The sequence below is a fragment of the Mobula hypostoma genome, chromosome 6 (assembly GCF_963921235.1).
Source record: "Mobula hypostoma chromosome 6, sMobHyp1.1, whole genome shotgun sequence".
Taxonomy (NCBI): Eukaryota; Metazoa; Chordata; class Chondrichthyes; order Myliobatiformes; family Myliobatidae; genus Mobula; species Mobula hypostoma.
In genome coordinates this window covers 4,814,027-4,835,593 of record NC_086102.1, presented here as the reverse complement: position 1 = coordinate 4,835,593, position 21,567 = coordinate 4,814,027, and the positions used below count along the sequence as shown (strand labels likewise).

Genomic DNA, 21,567 nt, shown 5'->3' with positions numbered 1-21,567 from the left:
AGGTAGACAGGGTGGTTAAGAAGGCTTATGACGGGCTTGTCTTTAATAGTCGAGGCACCGAGTTCAAAAGTCAGGAAGTTTGTAAAACTCTCGTTCAGCTGCAACTGGAGTATTGGGTACAGTTCTGGTCGTCCCATTACAGGAAGGATGCTGAGGCTGTGGAGAGGGCTGTATTCTGTCTGGATTAAAGGGCACGCACTATCACAGGAGGCTGCACGGACTTGGGTGGTTTTCTCTGGGGCAGAGCAGGCTGAAGGGACATCTGATAGAGGTTTACAACATTATGAGAGGTACAAGTAGACATACAATATACTTTTCCCATGTTTCAAGTGTCTAACACCAGAGGGCATGCACTTAAGGTGACTGGGGGGCGACTTATTTACTTATTTTTACACAGACAGTGGTGGATGCCTGGGGTGGTGGAAGAGGCAGATACATTCGAGACTTTTAAGAGACATTTAGGTAGGCACATGGATGAGAGGAAATGTTAGGATATGGACATGGTGTAGTAGAAGAGATTAGTTTAGTTGGCAATTTGATTCCTAATTTAATTGGTTTAGCACAACACAGTGGGCAGAGGGGATTGTTCCTGTGCTGTTCTGGTCCGTGTTCTGTATTCTCTGTATACAACTGTTAACCACTTGAAGGGGCCATGAGAGTCCACCAGGACGATTGGGTAGTTCGCACTCTGAATGTGTTCAGAGTCAAAGAACAACACAGAACAGATCGGGGCTCTTCGGCCAAATTAATTGCTCCTGACCATTCAGTCCATTAAGGCTGCTCCACCATTTGATTGCGGCTTATTTGTTAAGATTAACTGCAATTCATTAGACACTCTGAAGTTCCGACGGCCCAACCAGTGGCAGGAGCAGGCCACAGCGACCAGGCTTCTCACAGGTCAGTGACATTTGTTTGAAAGGAGCATGGCAGATGTTGAGGCTCATTCTAGCGGCAGGAGCAGGCCACAGCAACAAGATTTCTCACAGGTTGGTGACGCATATTTAAAAGTACAGAAGGGACAAGCAGGGCAGCCATTGTTGGGAGTAGGACAGTGGTGAGAGTAGGCATGTCAGGCTTTGGCTCAAAGGAGGCTTCAGCTCAAAACAGCCGTCGGCTCTGGGTAAGCTTCTGTTCAGGTTCCCTTTTTATTTTATCTTACCACACCTCGTGTAGTAAATGGCTGTTATGTGTTCGTCATCCTGGATGCTGGAGTCCTGGAGACCAGAGTCTCCCCGGGAACTACATCTGTGTGAAGTGCATCCGGCTGCAGCTCCTTGAAGACCCTGTCAGGGATCTGGAGCAGCAGCTGGATGAACTTCAGCTTGTACGGGAGAGTGAGGAGATAATCGATCAGAGTTACAGGGAAGTAGTCGCTCTGAAGTTGCAGGAGACGAGTAGCTGGGTGACTGTAAGGTGAAATGGAAATGTGAATAGGAGGTTAGCGCAGATCACCCCTGTGGCCATTCCCCTCGATAATGTATACCGTTTTGGATACTGTTGTGGGGGATGAGCTCCCAGGAGAATGCCACGGCGACCGGGTTACAGGCACTGAGCATGGGTCCGTGGTGCAGAAGGGAAAGAGGGAGAAGAGGGGAGTGGTAGTGAGGGGAACAGACAGGAGATTCTGTGGACGTAAACGGGACACCCGGATCGTATGTTGCCTCCCAGATGCCAGGGTCAGGGATGTCTTGGATCGTGTCCACAACATTTTGGATAGTGAGAGGGAAGGAGAGCAGCTAGATATCTTGGTACATACAGTATTGGTACCAATGTAATAGGAGGGAAAAGTAAAGAGGTCCTGAAAAGAGAATTTAGAGAGCAAGGTAGAAAGCTGAGAAGCAGGACCACCCAGGTAGTTATTTTCTGGATTGCTGCCTGTGCCACACACCAGTGAGGGTAGAAACAGGATAATCTGGCAAATTAATGCTTGGCTGACAAGTTGGTGCAGGGGGCAGAACTTCAAGTTCTTGGATCACTGGGATCCCTTCTGACTTGTTCAAAAGTGATGGCAGACATCCCACCTCTCCCGGAAGTTCCGGGAGTCTCCCGCATATTAATAGTGGCTCCCTGATGCCCGCAAAGTATATACAATATCCCGGAAATTGATTTTTTTGAGAGCGAGCGCAAGAGCAAGAAAGCAAGCGCGAGACAGCGAACGCGAGAGAGAGCAAGAGCGAGAAAGCAAGCGCGAGAGCGACCACGAGCGACAGAGCGCGTGTGCGAGAGAGAGAGAGAGAGAGAGAGAGCGAGAGCAAGAGCGAGAGTGTTCCAAAAAAGAAAATATAAAACGTACGTCACCCCAGACTACACTAAAGTGTACCCCTGCCTAATAGGGGTCAAGAATAATGACAGTGTTGCTCGCTGCACTGTTTGCAACAGTGACTTTTCTATTGCCCATGGTGGGTTAAGACTGTAAAAGTCATGTTGAGGTGAGTTTAACAGGTGTCATTTGTTCATTAGCATAGCTAACATTATTTAAACTAGCTGGCTGGCTGCTAAGGAGCTACTCTATTGCAGACATCCCACCTCTCCCGGGAGTCTCCCGCAAATTGATGGTGCTACCTCCCTGAAATGAGCTTTTGCAGGGTGGGATGTCTGTGATGGGTTGCATCTGAACCTGCGGGGAACCAATATTTTCATGGACAGGTTTGTTAGAGCTGATGGGAAAGGTTTAAACTAAATTGGCAGAGGGGGTTGAACTAGAGTGAAGGGAATCAGGATGGGGCGGATGGTAAAAGATGATGTGAAGTCAGACTGTCAGGAATGGTAGGCAGATGACAGGACATAATTGCAGCCAGCAGGGTGAGTATCAGTGCAGCGGGGACGCAGAATCAAAAAGGGTAGCAAATACAAGATGCAAAGTGTTATAATTCAATGCACAGAGTATGGTACAAGAAATAAGGTGGATAATCTTGTTACACTATTACAGATCGTGGCTGAAGGATGGTTGTAGTTGGGAGCTGAATGCCCATGGTTACACATTGTATTGGAGGGATAGGAAGGTAGGCAGAGGGAGTGGTGTGGAATGGCATCAAACCATGAGAAAAATGTGACAGAGGGTGAAAGGATGTTGAATCCTTATCAGCTGAGTTAAGAAACTGCAAGGGTAAAAGGACCCTAATGGCAGTTATACACAAGCCTCCCAGCAGTAGCTGGATGTGGACCAAAGATTACACCGGGAAATAGAAAAGGCGTGTCAAAAAGGCAGTGTTATGATAGTCACGGGAGATTTCAACATGCAGGCTGATTGGGAAAATCAAGTTGGAAATAGATCTGGAGAGAGAGAGTTGAATACAGGAGTATTAAAATTTGGAAGGAGTTGATGGGATTTTCTTTTTTGTAGAAGGAAATGGGCTCAGTGTGGTTGAACGCTATATGATTAGTACCAATTAAGTGGGCCAAAGGACCTCATTATGTTGTGTAACTGTTTACTACTACTACTGTCGACTCAGGCCTAGGGGGCCAGCATCGGGCACGATGACGGACTCTCCACTTCTCCTTCATCAGTGTGTTCAGTTCATCTACGTTAGCTGCGCTGCGGTCTTCTAATAGTATCTGGATATTGTATCATAAAAATGACTGTGCTCAATTCTGGTCACCTCACTGCAGGAAGGATGTGGAAACCATAGAAAGGGTGCAGAGGAGATTTACAAGGATGTTGCCTGGATTGGGGAGCATGCCTTATGAGAATAGGTTGAGTGAACTCGGCCTTTTTTCCTTGGAGCGACGGAGGATGAGAGGTGACCTGATAGAGGTGTGTAAGATAATGAGATAATATTGTGTACAGTTCTGGTCACCGAATTACAGGAAAGATGTCAACAAAATAGAGAGAGTACAGAGAAGATTTACTAGAATGTTACCTGGGTTTCATCTCCTAAGTTACAGAGAAAGGTTGAACAAGTTGGGTCTTTATTCTTTGGAGCGTGGAAGGTTGAGGGGGGACTTGATAGAGGTATTTAAAATTATGAAGGGGATAGATAGAGTTGACGTGGATAGGCTTTTTCCATTGAGAATGGGGGAGATTCAAACAAGAGGACATGAGTGGAGAGTTAAAGGGCAAAAGTTTAGGGGTAACATGGGGGGAACTTCTTTACTCAGAGAGTGGTGGCTGTGTAGAACAAGCTTCCAGCAGAAGTGGTTGAGGCAGGTTCGATGTTGTTATTTAAAGTTAAATTGGACAGCTACATGGACAGGAAAGGAATGGAGGGTTATGGGCCGAGTGCAGGTCGGTGGGACTAGGTGAGAATAAGAGTTCAGCATGGACTAGAAGGGCCGAGATGGCCTGTTTCCATGCTGTAATTGTTATATGTTATATATGACAGGCATTGATCATGTGGATAGTCAGAGGCTTTTTCCCAGGGCTAAAATGGCTAACACAAGAGGGCATAGTTTTAAGGTGCTTGGAAGTAGGTACAGAGGAGATGTCAGGGGTACGTTTTTTTTTTAACACAGAGAGTGGTGAGTGTGTGGAATGGGCTGCCAGCGGTGGTGGTGGAGGCGGAAACGATAGGGTCTTTTAAGAGACTCCTGGATGGATACATGAAGCATAGAAAAATAGAGGGCTATGGGTAAAGCCCAGATAGCTCTAAGGTAGGGACATGTTCGGCACAGCTTTGTGGGCCGAAGGGCCTGTATTGTGCTGTAGATTTTCTACGTTTCTATGTTTTTCTATGAATGCTTACGAGATGGTTTTTTGGAGCAGTTTGTCATTGAGCCTAGTAGGGGATCAGCTATACTGGATTGGATGTTATGTAATGAACCAGAGGTGATTAGGGAGCTTAAGGTAAAAGATCCCTTAGGAAACAGTGATCACAATATGATTCAGTTCAACTTGAAATTGATAGGGTGAAAGTAAAGTCTGGCATGGCAGGTTTTCAGTGGAGTAAAGGAAATTACAGTGGTATGAGAGCAGAGTTGGCCAAAGTAAATTAGAAGGAGATGCTGACAGGGATGACAGCAGGGCAGCAATAGCATGAGTTTTTGGGGATAAAAAAAACATGTGAATGGGAAGTGGAATTAAAATGGGTGTCCACTGGGAGATTCCGCTTTTTCCTGACGGACAGAGCATAGGTGCTCGGCAAAGCAGTCTCTCAATCTAGCGTCAGGTGTCACTGATATACAGGAGGCCACACTGGGATACAGTACAAGACCCCAACAGACTCACAGTGAAGTGTTGCCTCACCTGGAAGGACTGTTTGGGGCCCTGAGTGGTAGTGAGGGAGGAGGTGTAGGGGCAGGCGTGGCACTTGTTTTGCTTGTAAGGATAAGTGCCACTGGGAGATCAGTGGGGAGGGACAAATGGACAAAGGAGTCGCGTAGGGAGCGACCCCTGCGGAAAGCAGAAAGAAGAGTGGGGGAAGGAAAAGATGTGCTTGATAGTGGGATCCTGTTGGAGATGGTGGAAGTTATGGAAAAGATCGTTAATGTTGTGTCTTTATTTAAGAAGAGTAGCAGGAATAAGGGATTCTGAGGAATGGGGTTTATTTGCATTTGGAACGGCAAGGAATGATTTGGGATAGTCAGCATGGCTTTGTGAGTGGGAGATTGATGAGAGAGTTACAAACACAAGTCAGGCAGTGTCTGTGGAGGAGAATAAACAGTTGATATTTCAAGCTGATAGTCTTCATCAGTTATGAGGATAGGTCACAGTCTGTAAGGATGAAGGTTCTTGTCCTGAATCCACCTTAATTTACTTATATAAGGCGTGATCTGCTTGGATGGGTGACGGGGTGGAGCTGCGTCTCTACCGAAGGAGGTGTAGGGCGCTCCTTCCCTCCGCTAGCCTGCATGTCACCCTCGGGCAAGGTGTAGCACCTGCTTAGCCCCCCGATCAGGGTCACGTGAAGCCATGGGAGCAGGTGGTGGATGATCATATGAGCAGCCGGTGCAGATCACAAGCCCTGGTTATGTGACCATTGACACTAGGAAGACATTGCTAATGGCTGGAATCACCCATCTTGTAAAGACACTGCCCAGAAGAAGGCAATGACAAACCGCTTCTGTAGAAAAATTTGCCAACAGCAATCATGTTCATGGGAAGACCATGATCGCCCACATCATATGACACAGTACATAATGAACGAACAAATGATCTGTTGTTTGGATGGCATGCGAACAAGAGATTTCTACTGTATCACACTTTCAAAGTAAATATGCAAAAAGATAGTTCTGGTCCATGGGTTGAGATTCTAAATTGGAGAAAGGCCAATTCTGACAGCATCAGAAAGACTTTGGCAAGGTGGTTTGGGAGAGGCTGTTTTCTGGCAAAGCTGTAGTTGGTAAGTAGGAGATCTTCAAAAGTGAAATTTAGAGTACATAGCTTGTATGTCCCTGTAAAAGGTAAAGAGAACAAGTGTAGGGGACCCTGGTTTTCAAGCGACATTGAGGTCCTGGTTTAAAAAGAAAGAGGTGCATATGGCAGGTACGGGCAGGCAGGAACAAATGAGGTGCTTACAGAGTATAAGAAATGCAAAAGAACACTTATAAAAATAAACTAGGAAGGCTAAAAGAAGGCACGTGGTTGCCATTGCAGACAAGATGAAGAATCCTAAGGGATTCTACAATATGTTAAAAGCAAAAGGATTGCAAGGAACAAAATTGGTTCTCTGGATCAGGGGTCCCCAACCTTTTTTGCACCGCGTACCGGTTTATTATTGTCAATATTCTTGCGGACCAGCCGACCCGGGGGGAGGGGGCGGGGGGAGGAAGGGTTGCCAACGGACGAGAGTAGCAGTCAAATATGTTGGGTTTACCAGAGAAAGACTACCATGACCATGAAGTCTTGCGCGGGCACCAGTGCGTATGCGTGTACGTGCCGATATTTTCCTTCTACAAATCGTTTTTGCCAATTCTGTTGGGGGGTGTGGTGTTAATTACGACCAGAATATAGGTGATAAGTGGCTAATACACTCAATTTCGTTTCTAAAAGGGTTTATCTAACGAATTTAATATTAAACACACAGCGCATATTTTCCTTGCATGAATATAGTGATAAGTCAATTATCAGGGGAGGACAGGGGAGCTTGAAGTGTTGAAAGAACTTCCGGTAGAAGTGGTTGAGGCAGGTTTGATATTACCATTTAAAGAAAAATTGGATAGGTATATGGACAGGAAAGGAATGGAGGGGTATGGACTGAGTGCAGGACGGTGGGACTAGGTGAGAGTAAGCGTTCGGCACGGACTAGCAGGGCAGAGATGGTCTGTTTCTGTGCTGTAATTGTTATATGGTTATATAAGTCACTTATAAGTTAATAGTATCATAACATTTTAAGTAACGTTTGGATATTAAACACACAGCACATATAAAATCATTGCAACACACCAATATCGCTGAATCAGTGGCAGTCCTTGGCTTGTTTCCCTGCAACAAGATGGTGATGGGAGACAGCGATACTCGAAGGGGGTTCCTTATGTCCAGTCTATTCCACAATTTAATTTCCGTTGCATTCATTGCAGAAAACCTCACTTTGCAGAGATATGTTGGAAAGCAATGTTTTCAGTGCTTTCGTGGCTATCTCAGGATATTTAGCCGTGACTTTGATCCAGAATGCCGGCAGAGATGTTATGTCAAACATACTTTTCAGCCCGCCGTCATTTGCAAGCTCGAGGAGTTGATCTCCTTCCCGCGCTGACATGGATGACGCGGGTAATGACCTCGCGTGCATTCAAGCTCAACAGTGGGCATGACAGGGAATGAGGAAAGGTTTCTTCGCGGCCCGGTGGTTGGGGACCGCTGTTCTGGATGGTCAGAATGGTACTCCAAATGCGCAGCCAAAAGAGATGGGGAAGATCTTAAATGATTTTTTTTGCATCTGTGTCGAGAGACAGACACAGAGTCTAGAGAAGTGAAATCAACTTCATGGGCCCTACACAGATTACAGAGGAGGAAGTGTTTGCTATCCTGGCATAAATAAGGGTGGATAAATCCCTAGGGCCTTGAAAGGGTGTTCCCTTGGACCCTATAGGAGAGAAGTGCAGAAAATGCCGGGGCCCTAGCAGAGATATTTAAATCATCCTTAGTGATACGCCTCATCACAGTATCGGAGGGTAGCCAATGTTGTTCCGTTATCTAAACATAAACCAGGAAATTCTAGGCCAGTGAGTCCAACACCAGCAGTGGGAAAGTTATTGGAAGGTATTCTAAGGGACCAGATATATCAGTATTTGGATAGACATGGACTGATTAAGGATAGTCAACAATGCTTTGTGAGTGGTAAGTCATGTCTGACCAATCATATAGAGCTTTTTGAGGACCAAGAAAATGGATGAAGGCAAGGCAGTGGATCTTGTCCACATGGACTTCAACAAGACACTTGGCAAGGTCCTGCCTGGGAGGCTGGTCAAGAAGGTTCAGTCGCTCAGCATTCAAGATGATGTAGTAAATTGGATTAGACATTGGCTTTGTGGGAGAAGCCAGAGAGTGGTAATCGATGGTTGTCTTTCTGACTGGAGGCCTGTGATGAATGAAGTGTCGCAGAGATTAGTGCTGGGTCCATTGTTGTTTGTCATCTTTGTCAGTGATCTGAATGATAATGTGGTTAACTGGATCAGCAAGTTGACACCAAAATCGTGGGTGTACTGGACAGCGAGGAAGGCTATCATGGCTTGCAGAGGGATATGGACCAGCTGGGAAAATGGGTTGAACAATGGCAGATGGATTTTAATGCAGGCAAGTGCAAGATGTTGCACTTCGCCAGGACCAACCAGAGTAGGTCTTACATAATGAATGGTAGGACACTGAGGAGTGTGTTTGAACAAGAGATCTGGGAATAATTTGTTGAATGTGGCGTCACAGGTAGATAGGGTTGTAAAGAAAGGTTTTAGCATATTGGCCTTCATAAATTGAAGTATTGAGTACAGGAGATTGGAAGTTATGTTGAAGTTGTACAAGACGTCGGTGAGGTCTAATTTGGAGTATTGTGTGCAGTTTTGGTCACCTGCTTGCAGGAAAAAATGTAAATAAGGCTGAAAGAGTACTGTGAAATTTTATAAGGATGTTGCTGGATCTGGAGGACCTAAGTTACAAGGAATGATTGGATAGGTTAAAACTTTATTCTTTAGATTGTAGAACATTGAGAAGAGATTTGATTGAGGTATACAAAATTATGAAGAGTATAAATAGGGTAAATGTAAGCAGGCTTTTTCCATTGAGGTTGGGTGGGACTACAATTAGTGGTCATGCATTAAGGGTGAAAGGTGAAAAGTTTAAGGAGAACATGAGGAGAAACCTTTCACTCAGAGGGTCACTTGAGTACGGAACGAGCTACTAGTGCAAGTGGTGCACGCGAACCCAATTTCAATGTTTAAGAGAAGTTTGGGTAGGTACAACGGATGGTAGGGATATGGAGGGCTACGGTTCCAGTGCAGGTCAATGGGAGTAGACAGCTTAAGTGGTTTCGGCATTGACTAGATGGACCGCAGGACCTGTTTCTATGACTCTATGACATGACAACAATGAGCCATTAGCAATAGGATGTTAATTTATTACACCCACCTATGGAGCCAGTCCCATCAATAATTGCAGTCACTGTAGATAAGGCTTTGGAATTTCCTGCCAAGCTCTTGTGTGTGCCCTGAAATCAGAAATCATCCAGGGGTTTACAGAACAAGCACAGACAGTTTCAAACCGCTCCAGTAGCATTCAGTAACACCAGTGTAGTCCCACAGCCACGGTAAATTCAGACTGACCAGACCAGCTCACGGTGAACCAAAGGGCTGGTGAATTGGCTCACTATTTCCAGTAAGATGGCGGGGTGCACATTTGCAGCGGCCTCTCCGGGTCCAATCAAAGGTGTAATTGTGCGTCCTTTACATCTTTTTTACAATCATAAGACACAGCTGGAGGAACATCAAGTACCCCATCAGCAAGTTCCACCATACAAAAGGAATTATTATTTCTTGTTTTGGCTTTACAACATTTTGATGTGTATGTTGTTTCAACTCAGAAACCACTCATAGTTTACACCAATCATAATCCGTTAGTGTTTTTGAGTAAGATGAAAAACAAAAATAGAAGGTTACTGAATTGGAGTTTGATGTTACAGGAGTATAATATTTTGATAACTCATATTAAAGCTAAAGATAATGTGATTGCTGACTGTCTATCTAGATGTTGAATGTACAATGTAATTTTTTTGATGGAGTGGTATTTTAACATTTGTAACACTTACTGTATATTAGTTTGCAAGGTTCTGTATGATAATACTGTGGATATTGTGTATGTTGTAGATTTTATACATTTGTATCTTTTTTGTAGATAGTTAATTGTTTAAATTTTGCTCATAAAAGACCAAAATTTTTCCTTTTTTGGAGGGAGATGTTACATACCTCGTGGGTATCTTGTGACTGTCTTATGACCATGATGTAATTGAGTATCTTGTGAGCATGATGTAATGGTCTTGTGATGGTGGGGTGATGTGATTTCCCCGCCAGTGTGAGGTCACGTGATGACATGTTCCCTACAGGTATATAAAAGGGAAACCCCTGTTGTGACGCAGTTAGTTTCGTTAGTTCGTCAGTTACTCTGTTATGCTGCGTATTCGTCTTATGACACAGTTTCGTTTTAAAGTGAAGTTTTACTTTCTATTGTAAGGTAAAATCGTTGTGCCGGCAGTTTTGCCAATCGCTGCCATTTTTGTTTGGTGTATTTTTGATTTACCTTTACAGTCTAGTATTGGGGAGTGAAGACATTACTAAAGTACGGGAATCCGAAGGATCCAGTAAAGTTGGTGTCATTCAGCGGTTTATAAAGGATCGACCTTATTGAATCTTCATTCAGGAATAGTGACCTCCATCTGAGATAACTCCTGTAAGATCAGGAAGGTTTGTGCAGTGTTCATTCGCCCGGAAAAGGTCAGTTCCTTTAAGCCGTTTCACTTCCTTCATCGTGAATCCTTTGGACCAGATCAGCAGTAACGTCACATCTTCAAAGAAATCCGTTTCCAAAGAAGTCTCTCCTTATTGACTGTGTAAATCACTTGGACTTTTGAATTTACCACTTTAAGACTATGATTGAATTTACCACTTTAAGAACTGTTCCAGAGTTACCATATAGCAGCTAACTTCCGATTAAGTTAGTCATTTGAATACTTTTAGCTACTGTTGAGCAGAGTTTAATAAGCGTTTATGTTTGTTTTTAAAACCTGACTCAATTATATATTCATTGTTGTTGGTCACGTGACAAGTGCGATGGGCATCCATGCTGGGTTGGGCGCTGGCTTCTCCCATTGATGGTGCTCTCCAGTGTTCGCTTGGTGATAGACGAGTTGGAATGGGATCACCCACGACAGCACTACCACATGATGATCAGATTACTGTGGGCTTGTTCTTGCTGTCAACATCCCATGCACCGTCTATAGTACGTGACACTCAGGGAGTCACGATGGTGCTAAACGGCGACTCCTCTGCTTGCTTGCATCTTTGGAAACAGCTTGATTTCTATCTTTGATATCACATTTTTTTTTCCTTTTCAAGGTTCTTTTGAAGACCCTGGCCTGGAGTTACACTCTGACTTTTTTTCTTTGTGGGATTGAGACCCGATCACGGGGCCTCACGACACTCTCAGGTTCCGGATCTTCGTGGCTCTGGAGACACGCTGATTCTAAGCCAGTACCCCTGATAGAAGCGTTGCGGGAGAACACGGAACATCAGGAGCAGCGGGTTAGCTGCCAGGGGTTGAGTGGCCAGAGACCGGCACCATTCTGGGTGCAGAGCTCAGAGAAAGCAATACAACAGACTTCTAACATCATCAATCAGCGGGTTGTTTGTTATGTCTCCCCTCTGGCTATGAAACAGGGACACCTTGTTTTCCCTTATTAGGGAGAAAGAGAGAGCCTGCGGTATGTGGAATTACCTGGTGGACGAGTAGTTTTTGGGGTGATGCAAGTCTGTGTCCATATCGATGCTTGCTGCACGAGTGCTCAGTGGGGGGGCACTGATGCTCTTTTTGCTGTGAGGGTGGGGGAGTTGTTGTCTTGCTGCTGCTTGTATGTGGGAGGGTGAAGATGGGGGGGTCTTTGGGGTTCTAACTTTTAACTGTCATTCATTCTATGAAGCACTCCTCTGTTTTCATAGATGTTTGCAAAGAAAAAGAACTTCAGGATGTACAAACGTTTGTATATTGTATATATTTCTCTGACATTAAGTGTACCTGTTGAAGCCTATTATGTTTTATGTGTGACTACGTATAACTGCATGTTTACTACTACGTTATATGTGCTTGTGCTGTGTATGACTGTTGGTGTTGTGTTTTGCACCTTGGCCCCGAGGAACAGTGTCTCGTTTGGCTCTGTTCATGGGTATTCATGTATGGTTGAACAACAATTAAACTTCAACTTGAACTATTGTCACCCTGTCTTAGGCAGACGTGGTTAAACTGGAAACCCGAGTAACACACAAAATGCTGAGGAACTCAGCAGGTCAGGCAGCATCTATCAAAGTGAATAAGCAGTCGATATTTTGGGCAGAGACCCTTCATCAGGACTGGAAGGAAGGGGGAAGCAGCCAGAATAAGGTGGTGGGGTGAGGGGAAGGAGTACAAGCTGGAAGGTGATTGGTGAAGCCAAGAGAGGGGGGGAGTAGGTGAGTTGGGAGAGGATCATGTTTTGATGGCATAGAAGGCATTGAGCTCATCGGGGAGCAAAGCCTTGTTGTTACGTATCACTTGGTTTCACTCTGTAACAGCACTCAAGCCCAGCCACAGTTGTCAAGCATCCTTCAGTGCTTCACGTTTGTCCAGAATTGCCACTTCACCCGCAAGCTCGCTTTCTGGGGATCATACCTGGACCTCTTGTATCTTACTTGGTCAAGAGTCCTGAATGCCACTGATTTGGCATTCCTCGTCACAGTACAGCAGTGGCCTAGTGTATTGAGACCACCGGTACAGCAAGTTATATGCTGATGATAATTCAGTAGAGATTTCTTCAAACAAGCCTGACTGAAGTTCTTGACTAAGTTTGGAAATGTGGTAGGGTGGATAGTTTCTTGTTTGCTGACGACAGCGTTCAATATCTCGGGTGCCTGATTTACGTCGCCTTTTGCCGGTATCAGGTAGTGCTCTTGAGTTCATTGTCCATTCCAAAGTCTGATGGCGGAAAGGAAGGAGCTGTTCCTGAAGCATTGAGTGTGTGTCTTCAGGCTCCTGTGCTTTCTCATTGATTGTAGAATGAGGAGGCATCTCTTGGATGCTGGGAATCCTTAACGATGGATGCTGTCTTTTTGAGGCATCACCTTCCAAAGACATCCTGGATGCTGGGGAGGCGAGTGCCCATGATGGAGCTGGCTGAGTTTACAGCTTTCTACAGCTGTTTCCCATCCTGTGCAGTGGCCCCTCCAAACCAGACAGTGATGCAACCAGTCAGAATGCTCTCCACAGTACATCTGTAGAAATTTGTGAGCATCTTTAGTGACATACCATCTCCTTAAACTCAGAATGAAATATAGCCCTTGCCTTGCCTTGCCTTCTTTGTAATTGCATCAATATGTTGGGCCCAGGATAGATCTTCAGAGATGCTGAGATCCAGGAACTGGAAACTGCTCACTCTTTCCACTGCTGATCCCTCGATGAGGACTGGTGTGTGTTCCCTCGACTTCCCCTTCCTGAAGTCCACACTCAGTTCCTTGCTACACTAACTGCCATCCAACACTTTCACCTACTCAAAGATCAGTCTAACTCTTCCCTTTCATATAGTCTTCATTTTTCTATCCTCCATGTGCCTATCTAAATTTCTTAAATGTCCTTAATGTATCTGCCTCAACCACCACCCTTGGCAGGGCGTTCCATACACTCAAAACCGTGTAAAAACTTACCTCTGACAATCTCCTATATTTCACTCAAATCACCTTAAAATTATGCCTCCTTGTATTAGCCATTTCCAGTTTAATCACTCCTCTTCACTCAAAAGCAGTTACTTTCTCCATACAGTAATGCTGATCAACACCATCACCCACTAACCCACCCCTCCACACCCCAACCACCACTGTTTTATCATTTCCTGTCAGAGTCACCTTATGTACAGACACTCCTGTGCCTAGTGTTACTTTATGGACATACAATCAATCTATATATATAAGCTATCATATGTATTTATATTTACAGTATTGTGCTTTTTATTATTGTGTTCTTAATCTTCGTGTTTTTTGTGCTGCATCAGATCCGGAGTAACAATAATTCCATTCTCATTTACACTTGTGTACTGGAAATAACATTAAAGAATCTTGAATCTTGAACACAACCTGAATAATCAGCATGGTTTAACGTTTTAGATAGTTGAGCAAACATGATCGCCCACATCATACGATTTGGCACATAATGAATGAACGAACTGGAAATGACATTAAACAATCTTGAACTGTGAATCTTGATCACTGCTACCAATTCTGGTATCATGGAGTCCATTTTCCTTCTTACCACCTCAAAATTCACCAAATTGCCATCAGGAAGATGCTAAAAGTCCATCACCTCCAGGACTCCTTGTCATCTCTGAAGCTCCTTTCCTGTGGCTATCCACCTTCTCAACAAAACTCACTCAGGTGTAATACCCTAACCGTCCCTGCACAACATCCGTCAAATGGTCTTTCCTAATCTCCTTGTTCTGTTGATCATTATTGAGTCTGTTCAGATGTTCACATTTAACTAAGTTTGATTACTGACATTTGCACATGTGACCATTCTGCTAACTGTTGATTGCTCATGGCAGTTTGCATCATTGTCTTGTAAATTGTTGGTTGCTGTGTGTTGTCTGTCATGGTATTGTCCTGTGTTTGATGCTTGGCACCGAACAGTAATCAATTCTGGTGTGTTTCACACAGTGGTAATAAAGTGATCCTGATTCTGATGTAGGGAATGAACTGTCTGAACACGATGCAAAGCAGAAGTTCTTCACCGTACAGGCAACAGTAGTAAACCAATACCAATAGGCTCTGGAATCCCCTCCCACCTCTCCATCCCACTGTTGTCCTTAATGTCCTCCTCAAAATCTTACAATTTGTCTAGGTTCTCATCACCCATCCTTGCCCCACCAACCTGGTTAAAGCCAGTGCCTAACAACAGCTCGAGAAGTTGACGTTGTTACTGGATTTAACTACTCACCAAATCAGCAGACACTGCAGTTGTGATCAGGGCATATGGTCCATTCACCAAGGCCCCACAGCCTATCAGCATCACTGTGGAATAAAATGAAGGCAGGCATCATTACTGGGTGTAGTTCTGAGATTTGAAAAAGTAAGGAGATTACAGTAAACCATTTCTTGTCAGTAAGGTTGTGAACTTTGACAGTTCTATAGGAGATGCTAGCCCAAATCAGCAAATAATCAGAATATTGAATTATCTGGTCTTCTTTCAAAACATAGAACAGTACAGCCCATATATCATGAAGGATCCCACCCACCCTGCTCATGGACTGTTTGTCTCACTCCCATCAGGACCATCAAACTCAAAAACAGTTACTTTCCCCAAGCAGTAAGACTAATCAACACCTCCACCCACTAATCCACCCCTCCACATCCTTCTCTGGTTGGCTGCCAGTGACTAGTGGTGTTCCACAGGAGTTGGTGTTGGGACCGCTTCTTTTTATGCTGTATATCAATGATTTAGATAATGGAATAGATGGCTTTATTGCCAAGTTTGCAGATGATACGAAAATTGGTGGAGGGGTAGGTAGTGCTGTGGAAACAGGAAGGCTGGAGAAGAACTTAAACAGATTAGGAGAATGGGCCAGAGAGTAACAAACGAAATACAATGTTGGAAAATGCATGGTCATGCACTTTAGTAGCAGAAATAAATGTGCAGACTACTTTTTAAACGGGAAGAAAATCCAAAAATCAGAGATGCAAAGAGACTTGGGAATCCTTGTGCAGAACACACCAAAGGTTAACTTGCAGGTTGAGTCGGTAGTGAGGAAGGCAAATGCAATATTAGCATTCATTTCAAGAGGTCTAGAATACAAAACCAGGGATGTGATGCTAAGATACTGGTGAGGCCTCACCTTGAGTATAGTGAACAGTTTTGGGTTCTTCATCTAAGAAAAAATGTGCTGGCATTGGGGAGGATTGACAGGATGTTCACAAGGATGATTTCTGGAATTAAAGGGTTATCATATGAGAAATGTTTGATAGCTCTAGGTCTGCACTCACTGGAATTTAGAAGAATGAGGGGGGATTTCATTGAAACCTTTCGAATGTTGAAAGACCTAGACAGAGTAGATGTGGAAAGGATGCTTCCCGTGTTGGGGAAGTCTAGGTCAAGAGGGCACAGCCTCAGGATAGAGGGGCGTCCACTTAAAACAGAAACGCAGATAAATTTCTTTAACCAGAGCATGGTGAATTTGTGGAATTTATTACCACAGGCATCTGTGGAGGCCAGGTCATTGGATGTATTTAAGGCAGAGATTGATAGTTTATAGATTGGACATGACATCAAAGGTTACAGGGAGAAAGGGGGAGTGGGACCAACGAGGGGTGAAAAGGATCAGCCATGATTGATTGGTGGACAGACTCGATGGGCCAAATGGCCTAATTCAGCTCCAATATCTTATGGTCTCATGTATTTATATTTATTGTGTTTTTATTATTATTGTGTTCTTTATCTGATTGTGTGCTTTTGTGCCACATCGGATCGAGCATAGCAATTATTCCGCTCTCCTTTACGCTGGAAATGACATTAAACAATCTTGTATCTTGAATTGCAACAAATGACATATCTGACTAGTTGGTAGGAGCAGGATTCCACTCACCGCTGATGGTTTTCAGACCCATGTAGCCAACTGTGGAAAATATGTAGAGCTGCGGGGGCACAAACACAATATTCACCCATTATTCTCAGCAGCAGATACACGTGTTAATTATTGTCACACACAAGGCACAGGTTGCAAAAAAGCAAAGCTACTCGGGTAACTGAATCCCCCATGGATGATGAAGTACAAGGTGTAAAACCAGACAATCTGTCAAACATGCATTGCCCCGATGTACAAACAAACAGTAACTTGCCAAAATTTCAAACGTTTGGAGAGGGTAATGGTGGCAATTGATAATAACAGGGCAGAGAGAATTACCATGAGAAAAATGATCGCAGAAGACAAAGCTTCAACAGTGATTATAAAGAACTCTCTATTGAGTGATATAGAACAGTAGAAAAGAGGAAGAAGCCCTTCAATCCACAACATCTGTACCAAACATAATGCCAAATTAAACTAAACCAATCAGCCTACACATGGTCCATATCCCTCCATTCCCCTACCTGCCTACCGTTGCTGTCGTATCTGCCTCCATCCCTTACCCTCACAGCCCACTCCAGGCGCCCACCACTCTCCGAAGAAGAAGAAAGCCCTTAACTCTGAGTGGAATCATCAGGATGCCGTCATGACGGCATGTTTTTAGCAGGCTTTCTTATTTTTACGAGGCCGAGTTGCTAGCTCGACGCTCAACCCAGCACAGATAGAAAGCGTGCAAGGGAGCCAGCTGGATTCGAACTGGGGAGCCTTCGCTCCGAAGTCTGGCACTGATGTCACTATGCCACCAGCCGACTACCGCCACTCTCTATGTAAACAAAAAATCTCCTTAAAACTTTCCTCCTCCCACTTTAAAGTTCTGTCGTCTCATATTTGACACTTCCAGCCTGGTGAAAGTGCTGACTACTGACTCTAGCTATGCCTCTCACAATTTTCACCACTCAGCTAATGAGGAAAGAATCAAAGTGAGTTAGCCACAAGGCACTGGAGGTTTAAGATCAGATATTTCCCTTACCCAATACACCCCAGTATGTAGAATTTATGTACATTTTCCCCACCCCATATGGGTGGTGAGTGTGTGTACTTCTTCCTCAATCTCAGGTCCTCTCCCTGGGAGCTTGACGGTTCGGCGCAGTGTCCTTGCTGTTCCGAGCAGTGCACTCTTCTGGACCGAGATCTCAGATGTTATTCCTGGGATTTGTTAGAGTCACTCTTCCTGTCCAGGTGTCACAGCTCCAAGTGCTCCTATCACCACTGGGATTACTCTGGCTTTAGCCTTCCACATCCTTTCTACTTGCTCTTTCGAGCCCTGGTATTTCTCCAGCTTCTCATATTCTTTCTTCCTGACGTGACTGGCATTTAGGATTGCCACATCTATTACTATTGCTTTCTTCTGGTCCTTGTCCAGTATTACTATGTCTGGTCAGTTGGCCAGTACCTGCTTATCAGTCAGTATTTGGAAGTCCCACAGGATCTCAGCTCTGTCATTCTCCACGACTTTCTCAGGTGTTTCCCATTCGGATTTGGGAGAGTCCAATCCATACTCAGTGTAGATGTTCCTGTGCACAGTTCCTGCAGCTTGGTTGTGCCATTCTATGTATACTGTCCCTGCCTGTATCTTGCACCGTGCTACTATGTGCTGGATGGTTTCAGCTGATTCCTTGTACAGTCTGCATCTTGGGTCTTGTCTGGTGTGATAGACCCCTGCTTCTATCACTCTTGTGCTCAGCGCCTATTCTCGTGTACAGCCATGAGCAGTGCCTCTGCACTGTCCCTCAGCCCAACAATTTCCAGCCATTGGTAGGACTTTCTTACGTCAGCCACCTCAATGAGATCTGGCGATGGTACATCCCATACAGTGGCTTGATGTCAGCGGCTTGCAGTTCATTCCTTGGCCAGCACGCTATTACGGCTGGGTATCTGATCACTAGTAGGGCGAGTGTGTTAATGGCTCTGATCTTGTTCTTCCCATTCAGCTGGACAAGGCTGGACAACATACATATATAGACCAGGTTTATGGATCCTTAAGGTTGTTATAGGCCAGGGATTTAGCAGGGATAAGCTCTCACTACCTATTAAATGCTCCCAATAGTGTGCATCTCAAACAGCCTCTGACAACCAAGTCCAGCTCCTGGCCTTCTCCTGGGGCTCAAGGGGCAAAGGAGGTTACCAGTGCCTTAAAATCAGTCACTTTGGGTAGTTGGGGCTTGTCAGCCGTGGTTGGCAGCTCATCTAGGAGAAGGAGATCTCTAATCTCAAACCTCTGCTGCCTCATAGCTATACCCATGCATCGGGAAGGCTTTGGGATTAAACCTTGAGGAAAAGTCTGGAGCTGGAGTCCCCAAGGCAGTCCTACGTTGAGTTCAACACTGACCGGCAACTCCCGCGACACCGCTAGTGCCAAACTGTATCAATCTCTGCCATGCCTTTGAAGACATCAGCTGTGTGGACAGGGGAAGCCTGCTGCATGGGCAACAGTTTGCTCTCCATATCGTACTGTCCTGGCTTGTGTAATAAGTAAACAGCTGGGACACAATATCCATAAGTCAACCCTGACCAACAGAAGGCCTCTAGACAGGATTTATATTTATATATAATCACAGACACTGAGGTTCCACACTTATCCCTGTGGAGCACCAATGGTCACAGACCTCCAGTCAAAAGGAACACCACTACCTCCTCTGTCTTGTACTGCTAAGCCAATTCTGAATCCAGTCCAAATCTCCACGAATCCCATGTGTCTCAATTTTCTTGGTCACCCTATCATGAGAGACCTTGTCAAAATGCTTTATGAAGTCCACGCAGACAACATCCCCTGCTCTACTCCATTGTTGGGGTTTCCTCTACGGAGTGAATGTGGATGAGAGGTGACTTGTTATAGGTGTATAAGATGATAAGAGGCATCGATAGAGTGGAGTGTCAGCACCTTTTTCCCAGGTTGGTTATGACTAATACGAGAGGACATACTTCTAATATGATTGGAAGAAACTACAGAGGGAATGTCAAAGGTAAGTTTTTTTTGTTTGTAAGACAGGGGCTCCCCCACAGATGGAAACTTGAATTAATATTTGTGGGCAAGAGAGACAGAAGTGTGGAGATGTTAAGAGCACAGCCCACTATTCTCCCCAGAGAAGATAAGGAAGAAGACCTGAAGGACCTTTAAAAAAAATTTGTGGATGGCACATTAGCACAACATTTTACAGAGTCAGCAATCACCAATATGATTCAATTCCCACCACTGTCTACAAGGAGTTTTATGTTCCCCCCCCCCCCAATTGAGTGGGTTTCCTCCATATTCCATAGAAATACAAGTTAGGGTTAATAAGTTGTGGGCATTTGATGTTGGTGCCAGAAGCATAGCAACATCTGCCCACAGCACATCCTCTGACTGCATTGATCTTTGACGCAAAAATCAGGTTTTAGTGTACATGTGATAAATAAAGTTAACCTTTCTCTTAAGGAAGGAAGAGGGTTTATGGGGATGAGTGAAGAGAGCATGGCAGCTTATCATGTATAAAGTCTCAAATGGCAATAGACCAAGAATGCAGAGTGTTGTTGTTGTGCTCGGTCTGAAGCTTCAGATTGGAGTGCAGTTAGAAAAACACTAGTCACAGAACACCACATCACAAAAAGCAGACCCTTCGGCCCATCTAGTCCATGCTGAGCCATTCATACTGCCTAGTCCCATCGACCTGCTCCTGGACCATCGCCCTCCGTACTCCTCCCATCCATGTACCTATACAACCTTTTCTTAAATGTTGAAATCAAAATCGCATCCACCACTTGCACTGGCAACTCGTTCCACACTTTCACAAGCCTCTGAGTGAAGTTTCCCCTCACGTTCCCCTTTCACCCTTAACCCACGAGTTCTAGTTGCAGTCTAAACCAATGGAAAAGCTTTTGCATTTATCTATACCCTGATATGTTTGTATACCTCTATCAAATCTCCCCTCCTACACGCTAAGGAATAAAGTCCTAACCTATTCAATCTTCCCTATAACTCACACCCCCAAGCCCTGGCAACACCACTGTAAATTTTCTCTGCACTGTCTCAATCTTACTGACATCCTTCCTGTAGGGAGGTGACCAGAACTGAACACAACGCTGCAAATTAGGCCTCATCAACGCCTTATACAATTTCAACATAACATCCCAATTCAATACGTTGATTTATGAAGGCCAATGTGCCAAGAGCTCTCTTTATGACCCTATCAAGGAATTATGGATCTGTATTCCAAGATCCCTCTGATGTACGACACTCCTGCCACTCATCGTGCAAGTCTTATCCTGGTTTGTCCTCCCAGAGTGTAACACCTCACACTTGTCTGTATTAAATTCCAATTGCCATTCTTCAGCTCATTCAGACCGCACTGCAACCTTTGAAAGCCTTCCTCACTGTCTACTACGCCCCCAATCTTGGTGTCATCTGCAAATTTGCTGATCCAGTCTGTGACATTATCAGCACAGGATTCAAAAAAAGCTTCAGAAAGTTGCAAACTCTGGTGGCTCCATGATGGCCACTACCCTTGCCAACATCGAGGACTCCTTCAAAGGGCAATGCCTCAAAAAGGAGGCATCTGTTATTAAGCAACCCCATCATCCAGGAAGCGGTCTCTTCTCATTGGTATCATCAAGGAGGAGGTACAGGAGCCTGAAGACCCACACTTACTGATTCAGGAACAGTTTCTACCCCTCTGCCATCCGATTTCTGAATGGACAATGAGCTCATGTATACTACCTCAGTATACAATTTTTGTTCTTACTTTGCACTACTTATTTAATTTATATTGTATATAATTAAGTATTAATCCTTCCACTAAAGATATCTTTACCTCCCAAAGCT

General features: G+C 44.6%; 1 protein-coding gene across 1 annotated transcript in view; it reads right to left on the bottom strand.

The window, feature by feature from the left end:
• The window catches only part of LOC134347795 (glucose-6-phosphate exchanger SLC37A1-like), a 110,607-nt gene that overhangs the window by 8,211 nt on the left and 80,829 nt on the right, over positions 1–21,567 (bottom strand). The window contains exons 15-17 of the mRNA XM_063050222.1: positions 16,731–16,779; positions 15,089–15,162; positions 9,494–9,572 (exon numbers count right to left, since the gene is read on the bottom strand). Of these exons, the coding sequence (XP_062906292.1) occupies positions 9,494–9,572; positions 15,089–15,162; positions 16,731–16,779 (202 nt within the window). The remainder of the gene's footprint in view (positions 1–9,493; positions 9,573–15,088; positions 15,163–16,730; positions 16,780–21,567) is intronic.